The sequence below is a fragment of the Lucilia sericata genome, unplaced genomic scaffold (assembly GCF_015586225.1).
Source record: "Lucilia sericata isolate MDLA Ls3-8-SP2 unplaced genomic scaffold, ASM1558622v1 Contig000563F_arrow, whole genome shotgun sequence".
Taxonomy (NCBI): Eukaryota; Metazoa; Arthropoda; class Insecta; order Diptera; family Calliphoridae; genus Lucilia; species Lucilia sericata.
Genome location: NW_023994573.1, coordinates 67,501 through 90,714, shown reverse-complemented (window position 1 = coordinate 90,714; position 23,214 = coordinate 67,501). Strand labels below are relative to the sequence as shown.

The window sequence follows — 23,214 nt, the reverse complement described above, 5'->3', positions numbered from 1 at the left end:
AATGCACGCGTGCATAGGCCAAGAAATTCTGCTGACGCTTTGTTGACACACCTACACTATAAGCTTGTGTGTATTAGTGTGTCTGTGTTTTACTAAAATGACCACTTGTTTGTTGCTTTGTTACGATCTCAGAGATCAAAATCAAATCAGTTGCTGTTCAGCTTTTGTAGAAGTAAGATCACGTTGCGGATTTTTTTATGCTTATGATTTTTTCTCTTTTATTACACCTAGCAAAATGTTTGATATAAATTGGGAAAATGATTTCTTTTTTATAGAAAACATGGACGGTGAGGCACAATGCGTCGTATGTTATAAAATTATATGTAGAAAAGCTTTATTTTTTTTGAAAAGGCATTATGAAACTTGACATGGACCCTTAAATGACCTTAGGGGACATGACAGAAAAGTAAAGTTGTTGCAATTAAAAGGTTAACCGATCAACACATTGGTGACTTATTGCGTATTAAGGAATATAAAGGAAACATTGATTTGGATAGATTAGTTGAACTTTAAATTAAGTTCAGTTAATATCTCGGTAATATCCCTTAAAAGTTCGAAATCGAATAGAAAGTCGTGATTTTCTTAATGATATTTCAGTAGTTTTATTTAATACTACTTTTTAAAAATACTACTACTTTTCTTAAATGAAAAACTCTTTCCCTTTATTCCATTTTTGTTTAAAATGCCCAAAAGTTCATGAGTTTTTCTCGTCGTAAAAAGTATTTGCAATAGAAAACAAATTTCAAAACTTTTCTCAGTGTACCACCATTTTGTTATAACGTGCAGTCATCTCTCTGCTGCTTAACGCACACAAATATACACATGGTGGTATGTGTTTGCCCATGACTGACTTAGATAGATAAATCTTAAGTTTTATAGGCTACAACTTATCTTCAATTTATTTAAAAATATTTACATGTTGTAATATTATCAGAGGCTTAACATTTTTCTATATATTTGTAATTGGCCTGTAACAAGAAACTGCTGACATATGCAATAATATTTAAATCCTATAAAATCGATAGTGTCATAAAGCCAGGAGTAATTTAAAAAATTTTGTTGCTATTACTAACACAATCATATGTACATACATACTGTGCATTAGTGTGTCTATAAAAACCGTTATTTTTTATTATCCTAATACCTAACTAAGACTCCATATTGTGCTCTACTACTACTACATCCTCGACTTCTCTTTTTTCTGGTCTGTGTGTAATGAATTTATTTACATTGTTGTTGTTGCTGGGATTTTGAAGCCGTGGCAAGTAACTTACACTGGTGTTGTGATAAATTTTTTCTGCATAGTTTTTTGCTCAACTTTGTATAACAATTTAGTTGAATTAGAAAAAAATAAACGCAAATATTGAACGATAGATAGAGAAGTGAGAAATATGTACTACAAAAAATCGAAAAAAACGACAAGGTAATGCCCTTCATAAAATTCTGGAAAGAATGCTGTTTTTAACTAACTAACTACTAACTAACTAACTAACTACTAACTAACTAACTACTAACTAACTAACTAACTAACTAACTAACTAACTAACTAACTTAACTAACTAACTAACTAACTAACTAACTAACTAACTAACTAACTAACTAACTAACTACTAACTAACTAACTAACTAACTAACTAACTAACTAACTAACTAACTAACTAACTAACTAACTAACTAACTAACTAACTAACTAACTAACTAACTAACTAACTAACTAACTAACTAACTACTAACTAACTAACTAACTAACTAACTACTAACTAACTAACTAACTAACTAACTAACTAACTAACTAACTAACTAACTAACTAACTAACTAACTAACTAACTAACTAACTACTAACTAACTAACTAACTAACTACTAACTAACTAACTAACTACTAACTAACTAACTAACTAACTAACTAACTAACTAACTAACTAACTAACTAACTAACTAACTACTAACTAACTAACTAACTAACTAACTAACTAACTAACTAACTAACTAACTAACTAACTAACTAACTAACTAACTACTACTAACTAACTAACTAACTAACTAACTAACTAACTAACTAACTAACTAACTACTAACTAACTACTAACTAACTAACTAACTACTAACTAACTAACTAACTAACTAACTAACTAACTAACTAACTAACTAACTAACTAACTACTAACTAACTAACTAACTACTAACTAACTAACTAACTAACTAACTAACTACTAACTAACTAACTAACTAACTAACTAACTAACTAACTAACTAACTAACTACTAACTAACTAACTACTAACTAACTAACTAACTAACTAACTACTAACTAACTAACTAACTAACTACTAACTAACTAACTAACTAACTAACTAACTAACTAACTAACTAACTAACTAACTAACTAACTAACTAACTACTAACTAACTAACTAACTAACTAACTAACTAACTAACTACTAACTAACTAACTAACTACTAACTAACTAACTAACTAACTAACTAACTAACTAACTAACTAACTAACTAACTAACTAACTAACTAACTAACTAACTAACTAACTAACTAACTAACTAACTAACTAACTAACTAACTACTAACTAACTAACTAACTAACTAACTAACTAACTAACTAACTAACTAACTAACTACTAACTAACTAACTAACTAACTAACTAACTAACTAACTAACTAACTAACTAACTACTAACTAACTAACTAACTAACTACTACTAACTAACTAACTAACTACTAACTAACTAACTAACTAACTAACTAACTAACTAACTAACTAACTAACTAACTAACTAACTAACTAACTAACTAACTAACTAACTAACTAACTAACTAACTAACTAACTAACTAACTAACTAACTAACTAACTAACTAACTAACTAACTAACTGACTGACTAACTAACTAACTAACTAACTAACTAACTAACTAACTTTCACTAAAAATTTAATTTTCAATAAAATTCCAATTATTCACTAAAAATTTAATTTTTCTTTACAAATTCCAATTATTCACTAAAAATTTAATTTTTCTTTACAAATTCCATTTCTTAGTAGAAATTCCATTTTTCACTAAAAATTCAATTTTTCACTAAAAATTCCAGTTTGCACTAAAAATTCCATTTTTCACTAAAAATTAAATTTTTGTCTAAAATTTAAATTTTTCACTAAAAATTCCTTTTTTCACTAAAAATTTAATTTTTCACTAAAAATTCCATTTTTCATTAAAAATTCCATTTTTTACTAAAAATTCCATTTTTCACTAAAAATTCCAGTTTTCACTAAAAATTCCATTTTTCACTAAAAATTAAATTTTTCTCTAAAATTTAAATTTTTCACTAAAAATTCCATTTTTTATAAAAATTATATTTTGCACTAAAAATTTGATTTTTAACTAAAAATTCCATTTGCACTAAAAGTTCCATTTTTCACAAATTCACTTTTCGGCTAAAATTTTGATTTTCAGAATGAAACCAGATATGAGTCTGAAAAACAAACTAGATATAGCTCCTAAAGTAGACTTCGAACTAGACATAAGAATGGACATCAGACTTGACATGAGGCTAGACTTAAAGTTTTCATTGAAACGAGACATGAGATAAGACATAAAACTTTTCATACAACTAGACGTCGGAAGTCAGACCTAGGACTCGACACTGAACAAGACATAATTTTGAAAATGACAGTCCATGAGCCTGGATAAGTCTACAATAAAAATTAATTGTAGACATAAAACTTGACATAAGTTTAAACATTAGTTTACACATTAGTCTAGAGTCTCGACTAATTGACATTAACATAGATATTCCAGCTAACCCACTTAATTCTATTAAAACTCCTGTAGCTAACACTCGCTGTTAAAGGGTAATAAAATAGATTTACGCGCCAAATTTTTTTTCTTCAACCAAAACACGTTTATCACCCAAAAAAATTTCCAACAAAAAAAAGATAGAGAAAAAATGCAAATGCTATAAAAAAAAATATAACATACAATGCGTTGCAATATCACCAAACATAAGGTTAAATTTTAGTTACAATACAAACATACAACACTATATACTCTATAAACAATGATAAAGATATAGAAACTGAGAGCCAAAGTTTAGATGGATGTTTACGGTTTAACTTTGTAATGATTCGGTATTAGTTTTTTTTTTCCTTTCAGTTCTGTTTTCGTTTAGTTTATCTATTGTTTTAGTTTGAGCTTTTTTTATTTTTGCGCAAAAAAAGGTGTTTTGTTGTTGTTTTAACATGCTAACATTGTTATTGTCTTGTTGAATTATCATCATCAAACCTCATCCATGTTTTAAAGTTGACTCGTTAGATGAGTGACTGACTGACTGGCAGACTGAGTAACTGACTAGTGGGTTGTTGGTTGCAGTTTTTATCTTTCCTCTTACAGCACTGCATATCAGTTTAGCAAAGGTTGCTTGAATATTGGTTTGTGTCGTGTCAGTATGAATGAATGTCGGTATGAATAAATGACTGCAACAGTTGACATTGATGGCAATGAAGATGAAGATGTGCTGTATGTAGCCAACAGCAGTAGCAGCAGCAGCATCAGTTTTGCTGACTAAAAACCTGACGATAATGTCAGTGTTGATAATAATGATTGTTGGTTGTTTTTGTTGTTGTATAGTAGTAGTCGTCGTCGTAGTTGAAGTTGTTTTACACTTGTTGTAATCATTGCAGTTTTGTTGCTGTTTTACTACACCCAACCTCAACCTCTTTTGATGACGACAGTCTCTTGCATAAACTGGTTACAATAAATAGTAGATTTAGCATGTTGTTGTTGTTTGTTTTTATGTTTTTTTTTCTTCATTTATTATTTTGAATTGTCAAACTCAAAATTAATGCTGCAGATTACTTGTGTTTTGCAGTTGTATTTTTTGCGATTTTTTTTCCGATTTTTCTATGTAAGTAGTTTGTTTTTGTTGGTTTAATGATGATATTGTTGATAATTCGTAAGGCGAACAACAACCACAACAACTGACACATACTCAAATAAAGTGTAAAGTTTTTGTTGTTGTAATTTTTCAACTATTAACAGTTGCCCTACTGTAGGTATTAGTCATATTCTTATGTTTACTCTCATGTCTACTCTAATGTTTGGTCTCATGTGTGATGTCTATACATGAAGTTTATACTATTGTCTATGTTCATGTCTAGTAGCATGTGTAGACCCATGTCTAGTCTAATGTGTAGTTTCATGTCCAGACTAATGTCTAGCCTAGATATTAATGTTTGGTCTCATGTCAAGTTTTATGTCTATTCTCTTATCTATGGTCATGTTTAGTAGCAAGTGTAGACACATGTCTAGTCTCATGTGTAGTTTTATGTCTAGCCTACTGTCTAGTCCATACATTACTCAATTTCATTACTCAATTAGATTCTAAATTTTAGTCTAATGTCCACTCTAATGTCTAGTTTAAAGTCCAGTCTAATGTCTAGTCTGGTCTTTAAACTGCTTATTTGTCTAGTCTCATGTTTATTCTCATGTCTAACGTAATGTCTGCATTAAGGTCTTTTCTAATATCTACACTCATGTATTTACATTAATGTTTGGTCTCATGTCAAGTTTTATGTCTATTCTCTTATCTATGTTCATGTCTAGTAGCAAGTGTAGACACATGTCTAGTATCATGTGTAGTTTTATGTCTAGCCTACTGTTTAGTCTATACATTACTCAATTTCATTACTCATTTCCAGTCTAAATTTTAGTCTAATGTCCACTCTAATGTCTAGTTTAAAGTTCAGTCTAATGTCCAGTCTAATGTCTAGTCTAGTCTAGTCTAATGACTACATTATTGTCTGCCTATTTGTCTAGTCTCATGTTTATTCTCACGTCTATCGTAATGTCTGCACTAATGTCTTTTCTAATATCTACACTCATGTATAGTCTCATGTTCCAGTCAATGTCTACACTCATGTCTAGACATACATATGTATATTGTTTGATATCTGGACTAATGTCTAGTCTAATAGCAATCCGTATATCAAGTTTTATCTTTAGACTCATCTTTATTCTTATAGCAAATGTTATGTCAGAACTCATGTCTAGTCTAACATCTGTCCTTATATAAAGTCTATTGTATAGACTTTCAAATTCAGTCAATGTCTGCATTCTAGACATAAATATTGTTTGATAGCAGGACTTACGTCTAGTCTAACATCTACACTTATGTTTAATGTCATGTCTAGTGTTATGTGTGGACACAAGTAAAGTTTCATGTTTAGCCCTAGGTCTAGTCTCATGTCTGCCATAACCTGTTTTCATAGTTCATTTCTAAAGTCACCTTTGCCTGCTCCATCTCTAACTTAAACTTGTCCCTATTTTGTTTACAGTTTTTCTATAATACATCATTTAATATACTTAATCTTCTCTCAACACCGGTTGTAAGTTAGATTTCATAAATTGATGTATTGCAAACTTGTTCATAGTTTTTTGTTTTTTATTTTTACTAAGTGAGTGCTGCATGCAACAAAATGTTGACATTAAACTATCGTAAAATTACAAAACTCTCATTACGTAGTTTTTTTTGTGCACTTTAATACTTTTTTTGTGGTTAAATTATGAACGATAATTGCTTTGTAAATATGATGTGATGTGGTTCATTTGTTGCCTTTTTTTTTGCTCTCTATGCCAATTACTAAAATATTACAAAGTTACTGCGACCAGCTTTCAGAAAAATATTAAACAGACAGAAAAAAAAAATGAACGACTGTTTTGGGGGTTAAAATTGTGCAGTCATAAATGTCTGTACGGAATGCAGATGCAAATGATATAGTAAATACACGAAGTAAATTTTATGATATTTGAAAATGAAGAAAACAGATTTAATCTTATGTCTTATGTCATGACATAAGTTTAGTGTTACGTCTAGACACATGTTTAGTATCATAGCTAGTCATGTCTTGAAATTTAATTTTAAATATGTCATGATATACATATGTTTAATGTTATATATATTCTATAATGTCAACTTTCATGTCTAGTTGCTCATCTATTCTCATGGCTAGCCACATATTTAGTCACTTCTATAGTCACATGGCTGATCTCATATTTGGTCTCTATCCATCTCCTTCGTGTACCCACTTTTAAATTTATGTTTCCAGTTTTTTTCATCTCATTTAAACCCTAGTTTATGTTACTACTATATAACAATTGTTGGAAAATTTTTTTTTTTCCAAACACTGTTTCTTTATATTGCGGAAAATACAGACCAAAAGACAGTAACAGGCAACAGTTGCCAAGGTTATTCTACATTAAAATGATGATTGACATTTTGTTTTACAGTACCATCAGTTAGTAAGTATCAGTCAATAAGAAGATAAAAACGACCAAAACCAATAATAAAATTCACTTGAATTTCTACTAGATTAAGATTTTCAGGAATTTTTGGATTTTAATTGAGTGAAATAAACTTATAGTCGAATTGCAGCCAGAAATTAACAAATTTCTCAGGAATTTGTATGAAAAAAAGTTTATATTTTATTTAAAAAAAATGAATATTTAAACAAACTTAAAACTATTAAAAGAAATATGTTTTAAAAAAAATATAATTAATTTTTAAAAGAAAAACATTAATGCAAAAAAATTGCTTTAGCTTTAATGTTTGAAAAAAATTATAACTAAAAAAATTTGTTTAAAGCAAAAACTTTTTAATAGCGGCAATTATCAAAAAACAAACCAGCAGCTACACAGCAGCAGCGTAATTTATACACTCAACGAAATAACTAAAGTTAAACTAACAAATCTTTATTTTTTCCCAAATTTCTTATTAAAAATTTATTTTCTTAAACTTTTCTTTAAGAAAAAAAAAACTAAGAAAAACCAACTTCTCTATTTGTTTAAAGTTTAATTTATGAATGATAAGAACATAAATTTCAACTTTTTTCTCTTTTTGCGCAAATATTTTTCCCCAAAGAAACATTTCACTGAACTATGCTAGACATCATCATCATCTAAGCAAAAAATAAATACACACTGTATGACTATCACTAACAGTTACTACGACTTTTCATTATAGTCAACCAAACTTTTTTTTTATTTTCTTGAGTCAGAATATTTAACACAGAGCTCAAGAAAAAAGAAATATCTGAAACTGATCCTAAAATGCACATAAATATAAACTTCTATATGGGTTTTATATACATTATACAGCGTAATATAACTTTAAAGACAAAAAAGAAAATGGAAAAAATTAAACAAAGAAATAATGGACCATGACCATAGTGCCAAATATAAGAGAAACCAGCAAACTGAATTTGAAACAAACTTAAAGTGAACAGAACTAGAACAGAACTAGAACAGAACAGAACTAGAACAGAACTAGAACAGAACTAGAACAGAACTAGAACAGAACTAGAACAGAACTAGAACAGAACTAGACCAGAACTAGACCAGAACTAGAATAGAACTAGAACTGAACTAGAACACAACTAGAACAGAACTACATCAGAACTAGAAAGAACTAGAACAGAACTAGAACAGAACTAGAACAGAACTAGAACAGAACTAGAACAGAACTAGAACAGAACTAGAACAGAACAAGAACAGAACTAGAACAGAACAAGAACAGAACTAGAACAGAACTAGAACAGAACTAGAACAGAACTAGAACAGAACTAGAACGAACTAGAAACAGAACTAGAACAGAACTAGAACAGACTAGAACAGAACTAAGAACAGAACTAGAACAGAACTAGAACAGAACTAGAACAGAACTAGAACAGAACTAGAACAGAACTAGAACAGAACTAGAACAGAACTAGAACAGAACTAGAACAGAACTAGAACAGAACTAGAACAGAACTAGAACAGAACTAGAACAGAACTAGAACAGAACTAGAACAGAACTAGAACTAGAACAGAACTAGAACAGAACTAGAACAGAACTAGAACAGAACTAGAACCAGAACTAGAACAGAACTAGAACAGAACTAGAACAGAACTAGAACAGAACTAGAACAGAACTAGAACAGAACTAGAACAGAACTAGAACAGAACTAGAACAGAACTAGAACAGAACTAGAACAGAACTAGAACAGAACTAGAACAGAACTAGAACAGAACTAGAACAGAACTAGAACAGAACTAGAACAGTAGAACATAACTAGAACAGAACTAGAACAGAACTAGAACAGAACTAGAACAGAACCTAGAACAGAACTAGAACAGAACTAGAACCAGAACTAGAACAGAACTAGAACTAGAACTAGACCAGAACTAGAACAGAACAGAACTAGAACAGAAACTAGAACAGAACTAGAACAGAACTAGAACAGAACTAGAACAGAACTAGGAAACAGAACTTAGAACAGAACTAGAACAGAACTAGAACAGAACTAGACAGAACTAGAACAGAACTAGAACTAGAACAGAATTATAAACAGAACTAGACCAGAACTAGAACAGAACTAGAACTGATCTACAACAACTGAAGTCTAAGAATTTGTTATCAGGATCCACCCTAATTTTTTTCCTTTAGCCTTGCTGATAAAGTTGTCTACAAATGCTAATATTATTGTTTGTGCTTTTTCAAAATTGAAAATGTTAATGGATATTTTGTGTCATTTAATGAAAGATGAAAAAAAAACGATAGAAAAAATGTAAACAAAAACACTAATAAAAACAAACAGCACTGCAATAAAAAATAACAACAACAGCAGTAATACAACAAAACTTTATGAATGAATTTTATAAGACAAACATGGAATAGAAGTCAGAAAAACAGGGGCGCAAGATAAAAAAGGACTTTTTAAAGAAATATTCGAACAAATATTTAAGTTCTGGTTAAGTACAGAAAAATTTTATAAAACGAGAATTATTACTCTTTTAGTATTTCTAAGCAGTATTAATAAAGACAAACTTAATTTATAAAGGAATTAATTTCTCACATAAGAAACTACATTGGATAAAAATTTCTTTAATTTTTATTAATGAATTTCCTTATTTAAACACGTCTCTGTTAAAAATAAATATAATACGCGTTCTAAATACAAAATGCTATAGAAAGTACTTTAGACACTTAAATGACTGGTCAATTGTTTAAACTCAAATGTTCTTCAACACAGACTTACACTCTCATATATAGTAAATATATGCAGACATAATAAAACCAATAGACCAAAATTGACAGACAGACAAATGAATGGACAGATGGATGGATGGTTAGACAGACAGACGAACGTACAGACAGACACAATTTTATAACAATATATATGCTGAGTGTGTACATGTGAGTAGAGACTCTTATCATTATTATGTTTGTAAAATGCATAAAATATTTAGTAAACAATTTAAGTTTTACAATACATTTTACCATAGAATAATATTGTATGCTGTTCCAGAAATTATACACACATACACATACCAGCCTATAAGTATGCTTTAATGCTTGTACAATATGAATATAAGTGTGTATTTATGGTAAATATAAGCAAATATGCTTACATCAACATACATACCAACATATTGGTATTTCTATGTGTGTATGTGTATAAAAGTAAAATTTTTGTTTTGTGGGTACTTACATTCTCCAACTTGGCTACAGTCTCATACATGGTCATGTTATTGACTTTACCATATTGTACAATAAAATCAATATCAGCATTTGTTGCGGCTTGTCCAGAAGTTGATAATGATGATATTGTTGTTGTTTTATCAACTGTTGCTGTCGACATTTCAGTTGTTGTTGTCGATGTTATTGGTGTTTCGGTTAAATTATTACTGCCCTCGATATCTGGTTGTGACCAAACTAAACTTATTGAATTGTTTGTAACCAAGGTGGCATGGAGATCTTCTGCAGGACCGGGTATGCTACCAGTACCTGTGATAAAGTAGAAATGAAAAATGTTTATTGGATCATATACATAACGGAACTGAAACAGAACTGAACTAGAACTGAACTAGAACTGAACTAGAACTGAACTAGAACTGAACTAGAACTGAACTAGAACTGAACTAGAACTGAACTAGAACTGAACTAGAACTGAACTAGAACTGACTAGAACTGAACTAGAACTGAACTAGAACTGACTAGAACTGAACTAGAACTGAACTAGAACTGAACTAGAACTGAACTAGAACTGAACTAGAACTGAACTAGAACTGAACTAGAACTGAACTAGAACTGAACTAGAACTGAACTAGAACTGAACTAGAACTGAACTAGAACTGAACTAGAACTGAACTAGAACTGAACTAGAACTGAACTAGAACTGAACTAGAACTGAACTAGAACTGAACTAGAACTGAACTAGAACTGAACTAGAACTGAACTAGAACTGAACTAGAACTGAACTAGAACTGAACTAGAACTGAACTAGAACTGAACTAGAACTGAACTAGAACTGAACTAGAATTGAACTAGAACTGAACTAGAACTGAACTAGAACTGAACTAGAACTGACTAGAACTGAACTAGAACTGAACTGAACTAGAACTGAACTAGAACTGAACTAGAACTGAACTAGAACTGAACTAGAACTGAACTAGAACTGAACTAGAACTGAACTAGAACTGAACTAGAACTGAACTAGAACTGAACTAGAACTGAACTAGAACTGAACTAGAACTGAACTAGAACTGAACTAGAACTGAACTAGAACTGAACTAGAACTGAACTAGAAACTGAACTAGAACTGACTAGAAACTGAACTAGACAACTGAACTAGAAACTGAACTAGAACTGAACTAGAAACTGAACTGAACTAGAACTGACTAGAAACTGAACTAGAACTGAACTAGAACTGAACTAGAACTGAACTAGAACTGAACTAGAACTGAACTAGAACTGACTAGAACTGAACTAGAACTGAACTAGAACTGAAACTAGAACATGAACTAGAAATTGAACTAGAATGAACTAGAAACTGAACTGAACGGAACTAGAACTGAAACTAGGAAACTGAACTAGAACTGAACTAGAACTTGCACTTAGAACTGAATAGAATAACTAGAACTGAACTAGAACTGAACTAGAACTGAACTAGAACTGAGCTAGAACTGAGCTAGAACTGACTAGAACTGAACTAGAACTGAAGCTGGAATGAACTAGAACTGAACTAGAACTGACTAGAACTGAACTAGAACTGAACTAGAAACTGACTAGAACTGAACTATAACTGAACTAGAACTGAACCTAGACTGAACTAGAACTGAACTAGAAACTGAACTAGAACTGAACTAGAACTGAACTAGAACTGAACTAGAACTGAACTAGAACTGAACTAGAACTGAACTAGAACTGAACTAGAACTGAACTAGAACTGAACTAGAACTGAACTAGAACTGAACTAGAACTGAACTAGAACTGAACTAGAACTGAACTAGAACTGAACTAGAACTGAACTAGAACTGAACTAGAACTGAACTAGAACTGAACTAGAACTGAACTAGAACTGAACTAGAACTGAACTAGAACTGAACTAGAACTGAACTAGAACTGAACTAGAACTGAACTAGAACTGAACTAGAACTGAACTAGAACTGAACTAGAACTGAACTAGAACTGAACTAGAACTGAACTAGAACTGAACTAGAACTGAACTAGAACTGAACTAGAACTGAACTAGAACTGAACTAGAACTGAACTAGAACTGAACTAGAACTGAACTGAACTAGAACTGAACTAGAACTGAACTAGAACTGAACTAGAACTGAACTAGAACTAGAACTGACTAGAACTGAACTAGAGCTGAACTAGAACTGACTAGAACTGAACTAGAACTGAACTAGAACTGAACTAGAACTGAACTAGAACTGAACTAGAACTTAACTAGAACTTAACTAGAACTTAACTAGAACTTAACTAGAACTGAACTGAACTAGAACTGAACTAGATCAGAACTAGAACTGAACTAGAACTGAACTAGAAAGCAACTGAAGTAGAACATTTATGTTTTAAAATACCATTTTAAAACCTGAAGCATTTTTAAATTCAACGTCCATTAAATTATTTTTCCCACAACTCTTTTGTTTTCCTTAAATGAACATCAATTTAAACTGTGTCCCATATTTCTATCTTTAAATTAAGATTTCATTTCTCTCTTTTAAATTTATTACAATCTGTTTATGTCACATGTCCAACATGTCTACTCTAGCCAACTCTTTGCCTTTTCATCTCCCTTAGACCATTATTAGTAACAAATTAAATTAAATTCCTTAAAACTCCTGCACTTACCTTCTTCGAAACATTGTAAAATATTGCCGGCATACGATAAACAATCGGTGGTTGAGTTAGAGGTGGTGCCAGTAGATAATGAGGTGGTATGATGTACAGGCAGGACACCACGACACAGAGACATACAGGCCGAAGTAACACCTCTACGAACACAACAGGGTGTGTGGTCTCGGCCGCCGGCAGCACATCGGGCAATTACAGCTATAGGGAGTAGAGGAAAAAAAAAACAAGAAAAAATCACAAAAATTTAATACTAAATTTAAAATGTGGAAAAGAGAAAAACCATAAATAAATTCAAGTGTAAAAGAAAAAAATGTAATTATTTTTATTGATACACAGCAAGAATGTTGCAAGTTAGCAAGCAACTCTCTACAACTGGCTACAAAATTGAATGTGTGGGTTGGTTGGTTATTTAGTTTTTGCAACATTTTTAAACTCTACTCACATATATGCAACTTAATTCGCATGCATATCGTGTTGCATATAAATCTTATTTAATGTCTTTTATTTTTTCATTATTTTTTTTTGCTCCTTAGTAAAATATTGCGTACAAGTGTAGCAAAAAAATATGTATACAAACATTTGAAAAAAAAAACTAGTGGTAATCGTAGTAGAGGGAGTTCTAGTACAACAGTACTTGTACTTTTACTTGTAAATATACTTACACATTTGTGCCCGACACGCTGGTCCTAGTTTTTCAATGTCCGATAAACGTATGTTGTAAGTACACAATGGTGCACATTGTGGCAACAGTCCGGATGCTTGGCAGCATGTACTCATGTTATATTTCGCTTCGTACACATCTTCCACCTCCAAGGGCTGGGTGCGTATTATGAGACGTGGTGAGGGTTCACTTTTACCGTATGCATTTATCGAAACCACATAAAACTCATAGTAGACATCTGGCTCTAAGCCTTCCAATATAAGTGGTGGATTTTTCTAGTTTTCATTTTTAGTTTTTTATTTTCATATACAGGCAGCAACAAGGTTCATAGCCGGCACAGAAGTTATAAATTTTCAAAAATGTTAGAAAGTGGGGAGCATTGTGGGGAAAAAGAGAAAGAAAAAACAACAAGTTACATAAATGTTAAAATGTAGTTAGTAGTTTATTATTAAGTATGTTAAAATTAGGGTTATAAATAAAGGAAACCGGAAGGCAGGCAACATAAGGAAATAAAACATCATGATAAAATTTGAATTATGGTTTGAAGATTTCAAAAAACGCAAGAGCAATGGAGAGGAAAGATACAAATGAATAAATTTAAAGAACAATTGCATAAATCAAATAAAATGACACTTTTAGCTATAGTTCAGTTCTAGTTCAGTTCCAGTTCAGTTCTAGTTCAGTTTAGTTCAGTTCTAGCAGTTCAGTTCCAGTTATAGTTCAGTTAGTATGTTACTTCAGTCTAGTTCAGTTCTATGTTCAGTACTAGTCAGTTCTAGTTCAGTTCTAGTTCAGTACTAGTTCAGTCTAGTTCTAGTTCTAGTTCAGTTCTAGTTCAGTTCTAGTTCAGTCTCGTTCAGTTTCTAGTTCAGTTCTAGTTCCTAGTTCAGTTCTAGTTCAGTTCAGTTCAGTTCTAGTTCAGTTCTAGTTCAGTTCTAGTTCAGTTCTAGTTCAGTTCTAGTTCAGTTCTAGTTCAGTTCTAGGTTCAGTTCTAGTTCAGTTCTAGTTCAGTTCTAGTTCAGTTTCTAGTTAGTTCTAGTTCTAGTTCTAGTTCAGTTTAGTTCAGTTCTAGTTCAGTTTCTAGTTCAGTTCTAGTTCAGTTCTAGTTCAGTTCTAGTTCAGTTCTAGTTTCAGTTTCTAGTTCAGTTCTAGTTCAGTTCTAGTTCAGTTCTAGTTCAGTTCTAGTTCAGTTCTAGTTCAGTTCTAGTTCAGTTCTCTTCAGTTCTAGTTCAGTTCTAGTTCAGTTCTAGTTCAGTTCTAGTTCAGTTCTAGTTCAGTTCAGTTCAGTTCTAGTTCAGTTCAGTCAGTTCAGTCAGTTCTAGTTCAGTTCTAGTTCAGTTCTAGTTCAGTTCTAGTTCAGTTCTAGTTCAGTTCTAGTTCAGTTCTAGTTCAGTTCTAGTTCAGTTCTAGTTCAGTTCTAGTTCAGTTCTAGTTCAGTTCTAGTCAGTTCTAGTTAGTTCTAGTTCAGTTCTAGGTTCAGTTCTAGTTCAGTTCTAGTAAGTTCTAGTTCAGTATTCTAGTTCAGTTCTAGTTCAGTTCTAGTTCAGTTCTAGTTCAGTCTAGTTCAGTTCTAGTTCAGTTCTAGTTCAGTTCTAGTTCAGTTCTAGTTCAGTTCTAGTTCAGTTCTAGTTCAGTTCTAGTTCAGTTCTAGTTCAGTTCTAGTTCAGTTCTAGTTCAGTTCTAGTTCAGTTCTAGTTCAGTTCTAGTTCAGTTTCTAGTTCAGTTCTAGTTCAGTTCTAGTTCAGTTCTAGTTCAGTTCTAGTTCAGTTCTAGTTCAGTTCTAGTTCAGTTCTAGTTCAGTTCTAGTTCAGTTCTAGTTCAGTTCTAGTTCAGTTCTAGTTCAGTTCTAGTTCAATTCTAGTTCAGTTAGTTCAGTTCTAGTTCAGTTCTAGTTCAGTTCTAGTTCAGTTCTAGTTCAGTTCTAGTTCAGTTCTAGTTCAGTTCTAGTTCAGTTCTAGTTCAGTTCTAGTTCAGTTCTAGTTCAGTTCTAGTTCAGTTCTAGTTCAGTTCTAGTTCAGTTTTAGTTCAGTTTTAGTTCAGTTCCAGTTCATTTCTTGTTCAGTTCTAGTTCAGTTCTTATTTGGTCCTTGTTCATCTCTAGACCAATATTTCTGACTTACCTTTTCCACTGTCAAATAATCATCACCCCCTCCTAATCGGCGGAATTTGACATGGAACGTGCTTATAGTATCAGCCAGTCTTTTAGGTTTATTCCAATCTAAAATCACAAATGAATCAGTTTTTAGCCACTGTATGCAACTTGCTAGGAGGATCCGCCAAAAACCATAACCCTGGAACAAGCAACTGCTAAATTCTGACATAAAGCGTAAGCATCTGTAAACAACAAAAAAACACAAATGTTAAACAAATAAAATAAAGGAAACCTTCTGGTCAAAAACTCACTTAAACAAATTAAAATCCAACGTCGAGACTTTGCCCGAACACAAAGGATAACACACGGTGGGTATACCTCTGGCTCGACAACAGGGCGTATGATCTATATTATTGGCCAAACAATTAAAGGTGATATTAGACCAGGGCGCACATACCATAAAATCAGGCAGTGTCGCTAGATCTGTCTTCTGAGGATCACACATTTTATCCAAACACATGCGATGAGTCATACCATTCGTTTCACAACACGAACGTATATCGGGAAGATCTGGTACATCCATTTTATTAGAGGGACCCGATTTCTCCTCTGTAGCCAAGGCACTGGTATGTGTAAAAATACGCAAACGTTCACTTGGTAAACTGCTGCCATAGTCATTTACTGCCGTAACTAGAATGGCATACATTGTTAATGGTTTCAAGTCATTAATGGTTATTGACGTATCATTTCCTGATACCAAGCGTATAATAACATTTTCATCTTCTTTTCTAATGGTGCCAGCATCACCATCATCATCATCGGCGCCCTCATCACCCTCATCTTCGTCGAACGAATGCAAAGCTGTTAAATTGACATTGTAATGTTTGACCAAGTGGGCCAACTTTTCAGGCGGCGACCAACTAATGATGACACGCGTTTCGCTAACCTCATCAGCTGCCACATTTAATGGACTGCTGGGTATCTGTTGCACTCCCTGTAATATACACTGCAGACCACTCAGCGTATGATGGACACAGGAGACTCGCGTACGCAGCATATCGGTAAATGGTGTGTACTCACCGCGACACATGTCCTGACACAAGTCAGGTATTTGTTTTTCTACACAACAGGGCACATGATTGCGGCCATCGGCCATGCATCGTACGATTTGAGGAAAATCTTTTTCACAAGCCTCTGGCTCAATGCCTGTCGTCCCATCAAGAATGTTGTGAACATTACAGAAACCCATACAACCTTGGCTGACGTTGGCACGTTCACAGCATTCGGTGAAATCGTGTGTTATTTGCGGTGCCACTGAGCCAGTGCGCCAAAACGAACGATTATCGTTGGCATCCAGAGGGGGAGGCACTAAAAATACATCACTTGATTCGCTGGCAGCTGAATCTCTATTACTACTGCTGTCACTATATGAACTATTATTGTTGTTATTATGCTTTGAAGGTAATGGCTTAACTGAACACACATTTACACATAAAGGAAACAAATTAGTTTGTCAAATATTAGATTTAAAAAAATTTAAAAACTTACCAGTTAATATATGTATACTACGTAGTACCGGCTCAGAATTCAATTCGCATATATAGCTGCCTGAATCTGAGGGCTTTAGTTTCTTTATTAACAATACCCACACTTCTCCGCCAGTTTCTATTCTACCTTTGGGGCCTTTATTTACAAAAGGAAATTTAGTTTTAATGTATTAAAGACTGAAGAAGGGGTTGTACTCACTTTCATCATGCAAAACACTTATACGTAGATCACTGGTAACTCTCACCTTACCAGCGGGTAAGAATTTCATCTAATTTTTTCCATATCACAGTATTGTTACTTACGATTCTCAGACACAACACAAGTTAATAAGGCATCTTTGCCTTCGTATATTAAAGAGGGACCACCAGTTCCTAAGGAGAAATATAAAATGCAATTAGGTTTACTTAGTAAATATTTGAGCGGTATAAACATAAGGGGTATTCCAATTCTAGTTCAGTTCTAGTTCAGTTAGTAGTTCTAGTCAGTTCTAGTTCAGTTCTAGTTCAGTTCTAGTTCAGTTCTAGTTCAGTTTCTAGTTCAGTTCTAGTTCAGTTCTAGTTCAGTTCTAGTTCAGTTCTAGTTCAGTTCTAGTTCAGTTCTAGTTCAGTTCTAGTCAGTTCTAGTTCAGTTCTAGTTCAGTTCTAGTTCAGTTCTAGTTCAGTTCTAGTTCAGTTCTAGTTCAGTTCTAGTTCAGTTTCTAGTTCAGTTTCTAGTTCAGTTCTAGTTCAGTTCTAGTTCAGTTCTAGTTCAGTTCTTTCAGTTCTAGTTCAGTTCTAGTTCAGTTCTAGTTCAGTCAGTTTCTAGTTCAGTTCTAGTTCAGTTCTAGTTCAGTTCTAGTTCAGTTCTGTTCAGTTCTAGTTCAGTTCTAGTTCTAGTTCAGTTCTAGTTCTAGTTCAGTTCTAGTTCAGTTCTAGTTCAGTTCAGTTCAGTCTAGTTCAGTTCTAGTTCAGTTCTAGTTCAGTTCTAGTTCAGTTCTAGTTCAGTTCTAGTTCAGTTCTAGTTCAGTTCTAGTTCAGTTTCTAGTTCAGTTCTAGTTCAATTCTAGTTTAACTCCAGTAAAGTTCTCTTTTAATATTCTCAGCCATTGTATTTTGATTACCCCTAATAGTTATATAACAGCTCATTAATTACCAATGTTAAATTTCATTCATTTTGTTTTCGTACATGAACATGAAATCTTTTCAACAAATTTACTTTTAAACTCATGCTCAGCTGTTGTACTTACCAATGGGTGTACCGGAATTAACTGTTGATAGTAAACATGTTGATGTTGTTAATACCAGCAGCAATTTTAACATTATGACATTCGTCACAAGCGCCTGTAATTAAAGAGAAATACACAAAAATTTAATTTTTAATAATTTCTTAATGTCACAACTTATCAGCGATAAAAAAAGGACTCGTATGTCCTTTACAGGATTATGCATATTAATTAATAAATGTTGGGGCCCTAAAGGCAGCAATATTCACACGTATGTAGTTTTGTATATATTAAAACTTTCACACATTCATATAGGCATAAATACTTATAAGCCATATTTAAAAAGATTAACACATAATTTATGATGGTGAATAAAAATGGAGTTGTGTCTATGTGTGTGTATCTTTGTGTTTAAGTATGAGGCAACATGTGTTGGTACATTAATATATTAATTAATTTAAAGTAAATACTTGTGTATAGCAATGAGTAAGACCATAATGTAGGGTCATTTTTAAAAAGGATGCCCTATAGAATGTGTTTTTAATTAAGGCATTTGCTAGGATTTATGAAATTTTTAAAATTAAAACAAGTATGAGAAGAGTTTTCATATTTTAAAAAATAAATTTTACAATTGATTTTTTAGAACGAAGTTTTAAATTGTATTATAGTGTAGGGTGCTATTTAACAATTTTAAGCTTTAAAATTTTCATTAATACAATTCACACTTTTTTTCAATTTTATTTGCTTAAACCAGCGAACGGATGGATGTATTAAGAGTTTTTAAAAGAAATTAATCTGTATAAATTGATATATTACTTATTGATATGTATGAGTATATATCAATGAAAACATACATACATATGTATTTACATTCATATATACATATGTTGGTATTTATTTACAGCGGACAACCCAACGTTATAAAATTTATGGTTTCAACAAAAATGTTATTGGAGTAAAGTATTGATGAAGTATTGTTGTATGCTTGAAAAAATAGTTATTTTTCATATTTTCAAATGAGAAATGTAAAATTTTTGCTAAACTTTGGTATTTTTTGAAACAGTAGTAAAATACTACTTTTTTAATTTATGTTAAAATTTGCATAAATTGCTGTTAAAATAACAGCTATACAATTTCTTATATAATTGAGAGTTAAAATCAAACTTTTCAAAATAGTAGTAAAATACTACTTTTTTTAATTACTACAAAAGTTGCAAAAATTTACTTTATAATATTAATTAAGTATTTCTGACACAATTTGGGGATAAAATTCGACTTTTTAAAATAGTAGTAAAAAATATTACTTTTTTGTATAATGTTAAAATTTGCATAAATTGCTGCTATAATAAGAGTTATGCAATTTCTTACACAATTGAGAGATAAAAATGTACTTTTTTTAAAAAAGTACTAAAATACTGCTTTTTTAAATTATGAAAAATGTATAACAAATTGATTTTAAAATATTATTTATGTATTTCTGACACAATTTGGAGATGAAATTCGATTTTTAAAAATAGTAGTAAAAATTCTACTTTTTTAAATCATCTCAAAATTTGCACTAATTGCTACTAAAATAAGAGTTATACAATTTCTTACACAATAGAGTGTTAAAAATGTACTTTTTTAAAAAAGTACTAAAATACTACTTTTTAAATTATGGCAAAAGTTGTGTAAACTGATTTTAATTTAATAGTTCATAATTTCTGACACAATTAAGGGTTTAAAGTTGGCATTTTAAAAAAAGTAGTAAAATACTACCTTTTTAAATTTTAATAAAATTTTTCAAAATTATTGCTAATGTAACTGTTAAGACATTTTTATAACTTTTACAAATAGTAAAATTAAAAATAGTAGTAAAATACTAATTTTTTATATAATTTTTATAAAATAATGCTATTTTTTAAATATAAAAAATAATTTACTGTTACTTTAGACTTTTTAGTAATTATTTTAAAAATTTTTTATATAATTTTTGATTAAAAATAAAATTTTTGAAAATTGTAGTAAAATACTACTTTTTAAAATAATGTTTAAAAACGTTTAAATTCAAGTATTTGCTTTAAATTTTTGGCGTTGTAATGAAAAATATTTTTTAAGAAAAAATAACAACATTTTAAAAAAGTACTAAAAATATTACTTATTTAAAACAGGATTTTTATGTTATTTTTTAAATTTAAAGTATAATTTAATGAAAACTAAGGCAAAATTAATTTTATTAAATAGTAGTAAAAATACTACCATTTGTAAAAATCTTAATTTTTCGTTTATTTAAAAGTTTCTTAAATTCCAATTAATTCTTTAAAAGTATTAAAAAAATACTACAATTTTCAAAAAATTATTAATAGTTAAAAAGTTTTCAGATTTTTAACACACACTGTCAACTGTCTGTCTATATAGTCTATAAATATTTGGCAACAGATGACAAAGTGTTTCTTATAATTAAAAAAAAAAAACGGTATAAAATAGTAGTATTTTTTACACCGAGAAACGGAAAGCAATTGGATAATAACGTTTGTGTAACATAGTATTTGTATATAAATTACCATTTACGTTTATGTCTGTCTTCTCCTGGTCATTTAATATGAATAAAATGGATATTTTCAACATCTCACATACATTTTATGTAGCATACTTTTGAGAGTATGAAAAAATTACGATAAACATTTAAATCGAATAAAACGTGTACAATTGCAAACAAAATGGGGCAACAGCAGTAAAGGCAGCAATAAAATACATAAATCAAAAAACCATTAAATACTTTTCAACACTTAAACACAAAGACAGACACACATACACAAACATACAGACAGACGGATAGATATAGCAGCAGCAGCCTGAAACAATCCTATAAACAGTATATGAATTTATAAAACGATCTTTTTCTACATTTTAAATGAAAAATTCTGACAGAAAAATGTTGAAATGTCCGTTGTATGTCTCTTGGTCCTTTTGGGTTTGGCTCTATGTTGAAATAAGTATTTATAAAATACGATGATGATGGCAAAAAGGATATACAGCTCTACAAGTTTGTATCTCTGTGTCTATATGTTTAAGTTTGTGTGTGAGTATTTGTATTTTGAGTGTCTATATTTGTATACAAATAATACCAGATTAAGTGCAATTAATTTTATGTCAGCAACAATTGTGTGTGTTTGAGTAAAACAGTATCACTAACAGATAAAATACTAACACGTCCTCACCAGCTACTACACATCCTTTTAAAACTTCTACTAGAGGCAGTTTTCCTAAGTATGAGTAATGAGAAAAAATTGTTTTTCTCTATGATGGTGACTTTTCGTTGAATAAAATGTTTATTTATTTCTATTTTAGTCGTTTCTTTTTTTTTTTTTTTTGCAGTTTATTGTTTTAGCCATGAGCTGCACAACAATAATATGAGCAAAAAAAAGTTTATAAATAATATGAAAATAAATAAACTGAAAACTTAAAATACAATTTCCAAATCTCTATTGTGACACCAATATACAAACAAATGAAGACAGGAATAACAAAGATTCAAAACAAATAAAATTCCCCATGGTGTTGAGACAAAAAGAGTATCAAAACAAAGCCAATATATTGAGAATTGTCAGTCCAGCTCTTGATTTTAATTCCAAATGGATTTTAGATTTAAAGAAATAAATATTATTAAAATCGAAAATTAATATCAAGAATTAGAAAAAGTACTAAGGAGTAACTAGCCTCTGGATAGTGGTTAAAGTTTCTAAACTACAACTCACGACAACTAACTAACTAACTAACTAACTAACTACTACTAACTAACTAACTAACTAACTAACTACGACTAACTAATAACTAACTAACTAACTAACTAACCTAACTAACTACTAACTAACTAACTAACTACTAACTAACTAACTACTAACTAACTAACTAACTGACCTAACTAACTAACAACTAACTACTAACTAACTAACTAACTAACCTAACTAACTAACTAACTAACTAACTAACTAACTACTAACTAACTAACTAACTAACTAACTAACTAACTAACTAACTAACTAACTAACTAACTAACTAACTAACTAACTATAAACTAACTAAGCTAACCTAACTAACTAACTAACTAACTAACTAACTAAATACTAACTAACTAACTAACTAACTAACTAACTAACTAACTAACTAACTAACTAACTAACTAACTAACTAACAACTAACTAACTAACACTAACTAACTAACTAACTAACTAACTAACTAACTAACTAACTAACTAACTAACTAACTAACTAACTACTAACTAACTAACTAACTAACGCAACGAACTACTAACTAACTAACTACTAACTAACTAACTAACTACGACTAACTAACGAACTAACTACTACTACTAACTAACTTAACTAACTAACTAACTACCACTAACTAACTAACTAACTAACTCCTAACTAACTAACTAACTAACTAACTAACTACCTAACTAACTCACTAACTAACTAACTAACTAACGTACGAACTACTAACTACTAACAACTAACGAATAAAAACTAACTACCGAACTAACTA

At 30.8% G+C, this 23,214-nt stretch overlaps 1 protein-coding gene across 1 annotated transcript in view; it reads right to left on the bottom strand.

The window, feature by feature from the left end:
• LOC119606241 (Ig-like and fibronectin type-III domain-containing protein 2) overlaps positions 1 to 23,214 on the bottom strand; it is a 124,121-nt gene that overhangs the window by 37,350 nt on the left and 63,557 nt on the right. Inside the window, 12 exon segments of the mRNA XM_037959666.1 lie at positions 10,531 to 10,826; positions 13,182 to 13,382; positions 13,847 to 14,120; positions 15,966 to 16,088; positions 16,090 to 16,127; positions 16,130 to 16,179; positions 16,249 to 17,410; positions 17,486 to 17,620; positions 17,684 to 17,738; positions 17,740 to 17,784; positions 17,786 to 17,856; positions 18,711 to 18,804. Coding sequence (XP_037815594.1) covers positions 10,531 to 10,826; positions 13,182 to 13,382; positions 13,847 to 14,120; positions 15,966 to 16,088; positions 16,090 to 16,127; positions 16,130 to 16,179; positions 16,249 to 17,410; positions 17,486 to 17,620; positions 17,684 to 17,738; positions 17,740 to 17,784; positions 17,786 to 17,856; positions 18,711 to 18,783 — 2,523 coding nt within the window. The 5' untranslated portion in view covers positions 18,784 to 18,804.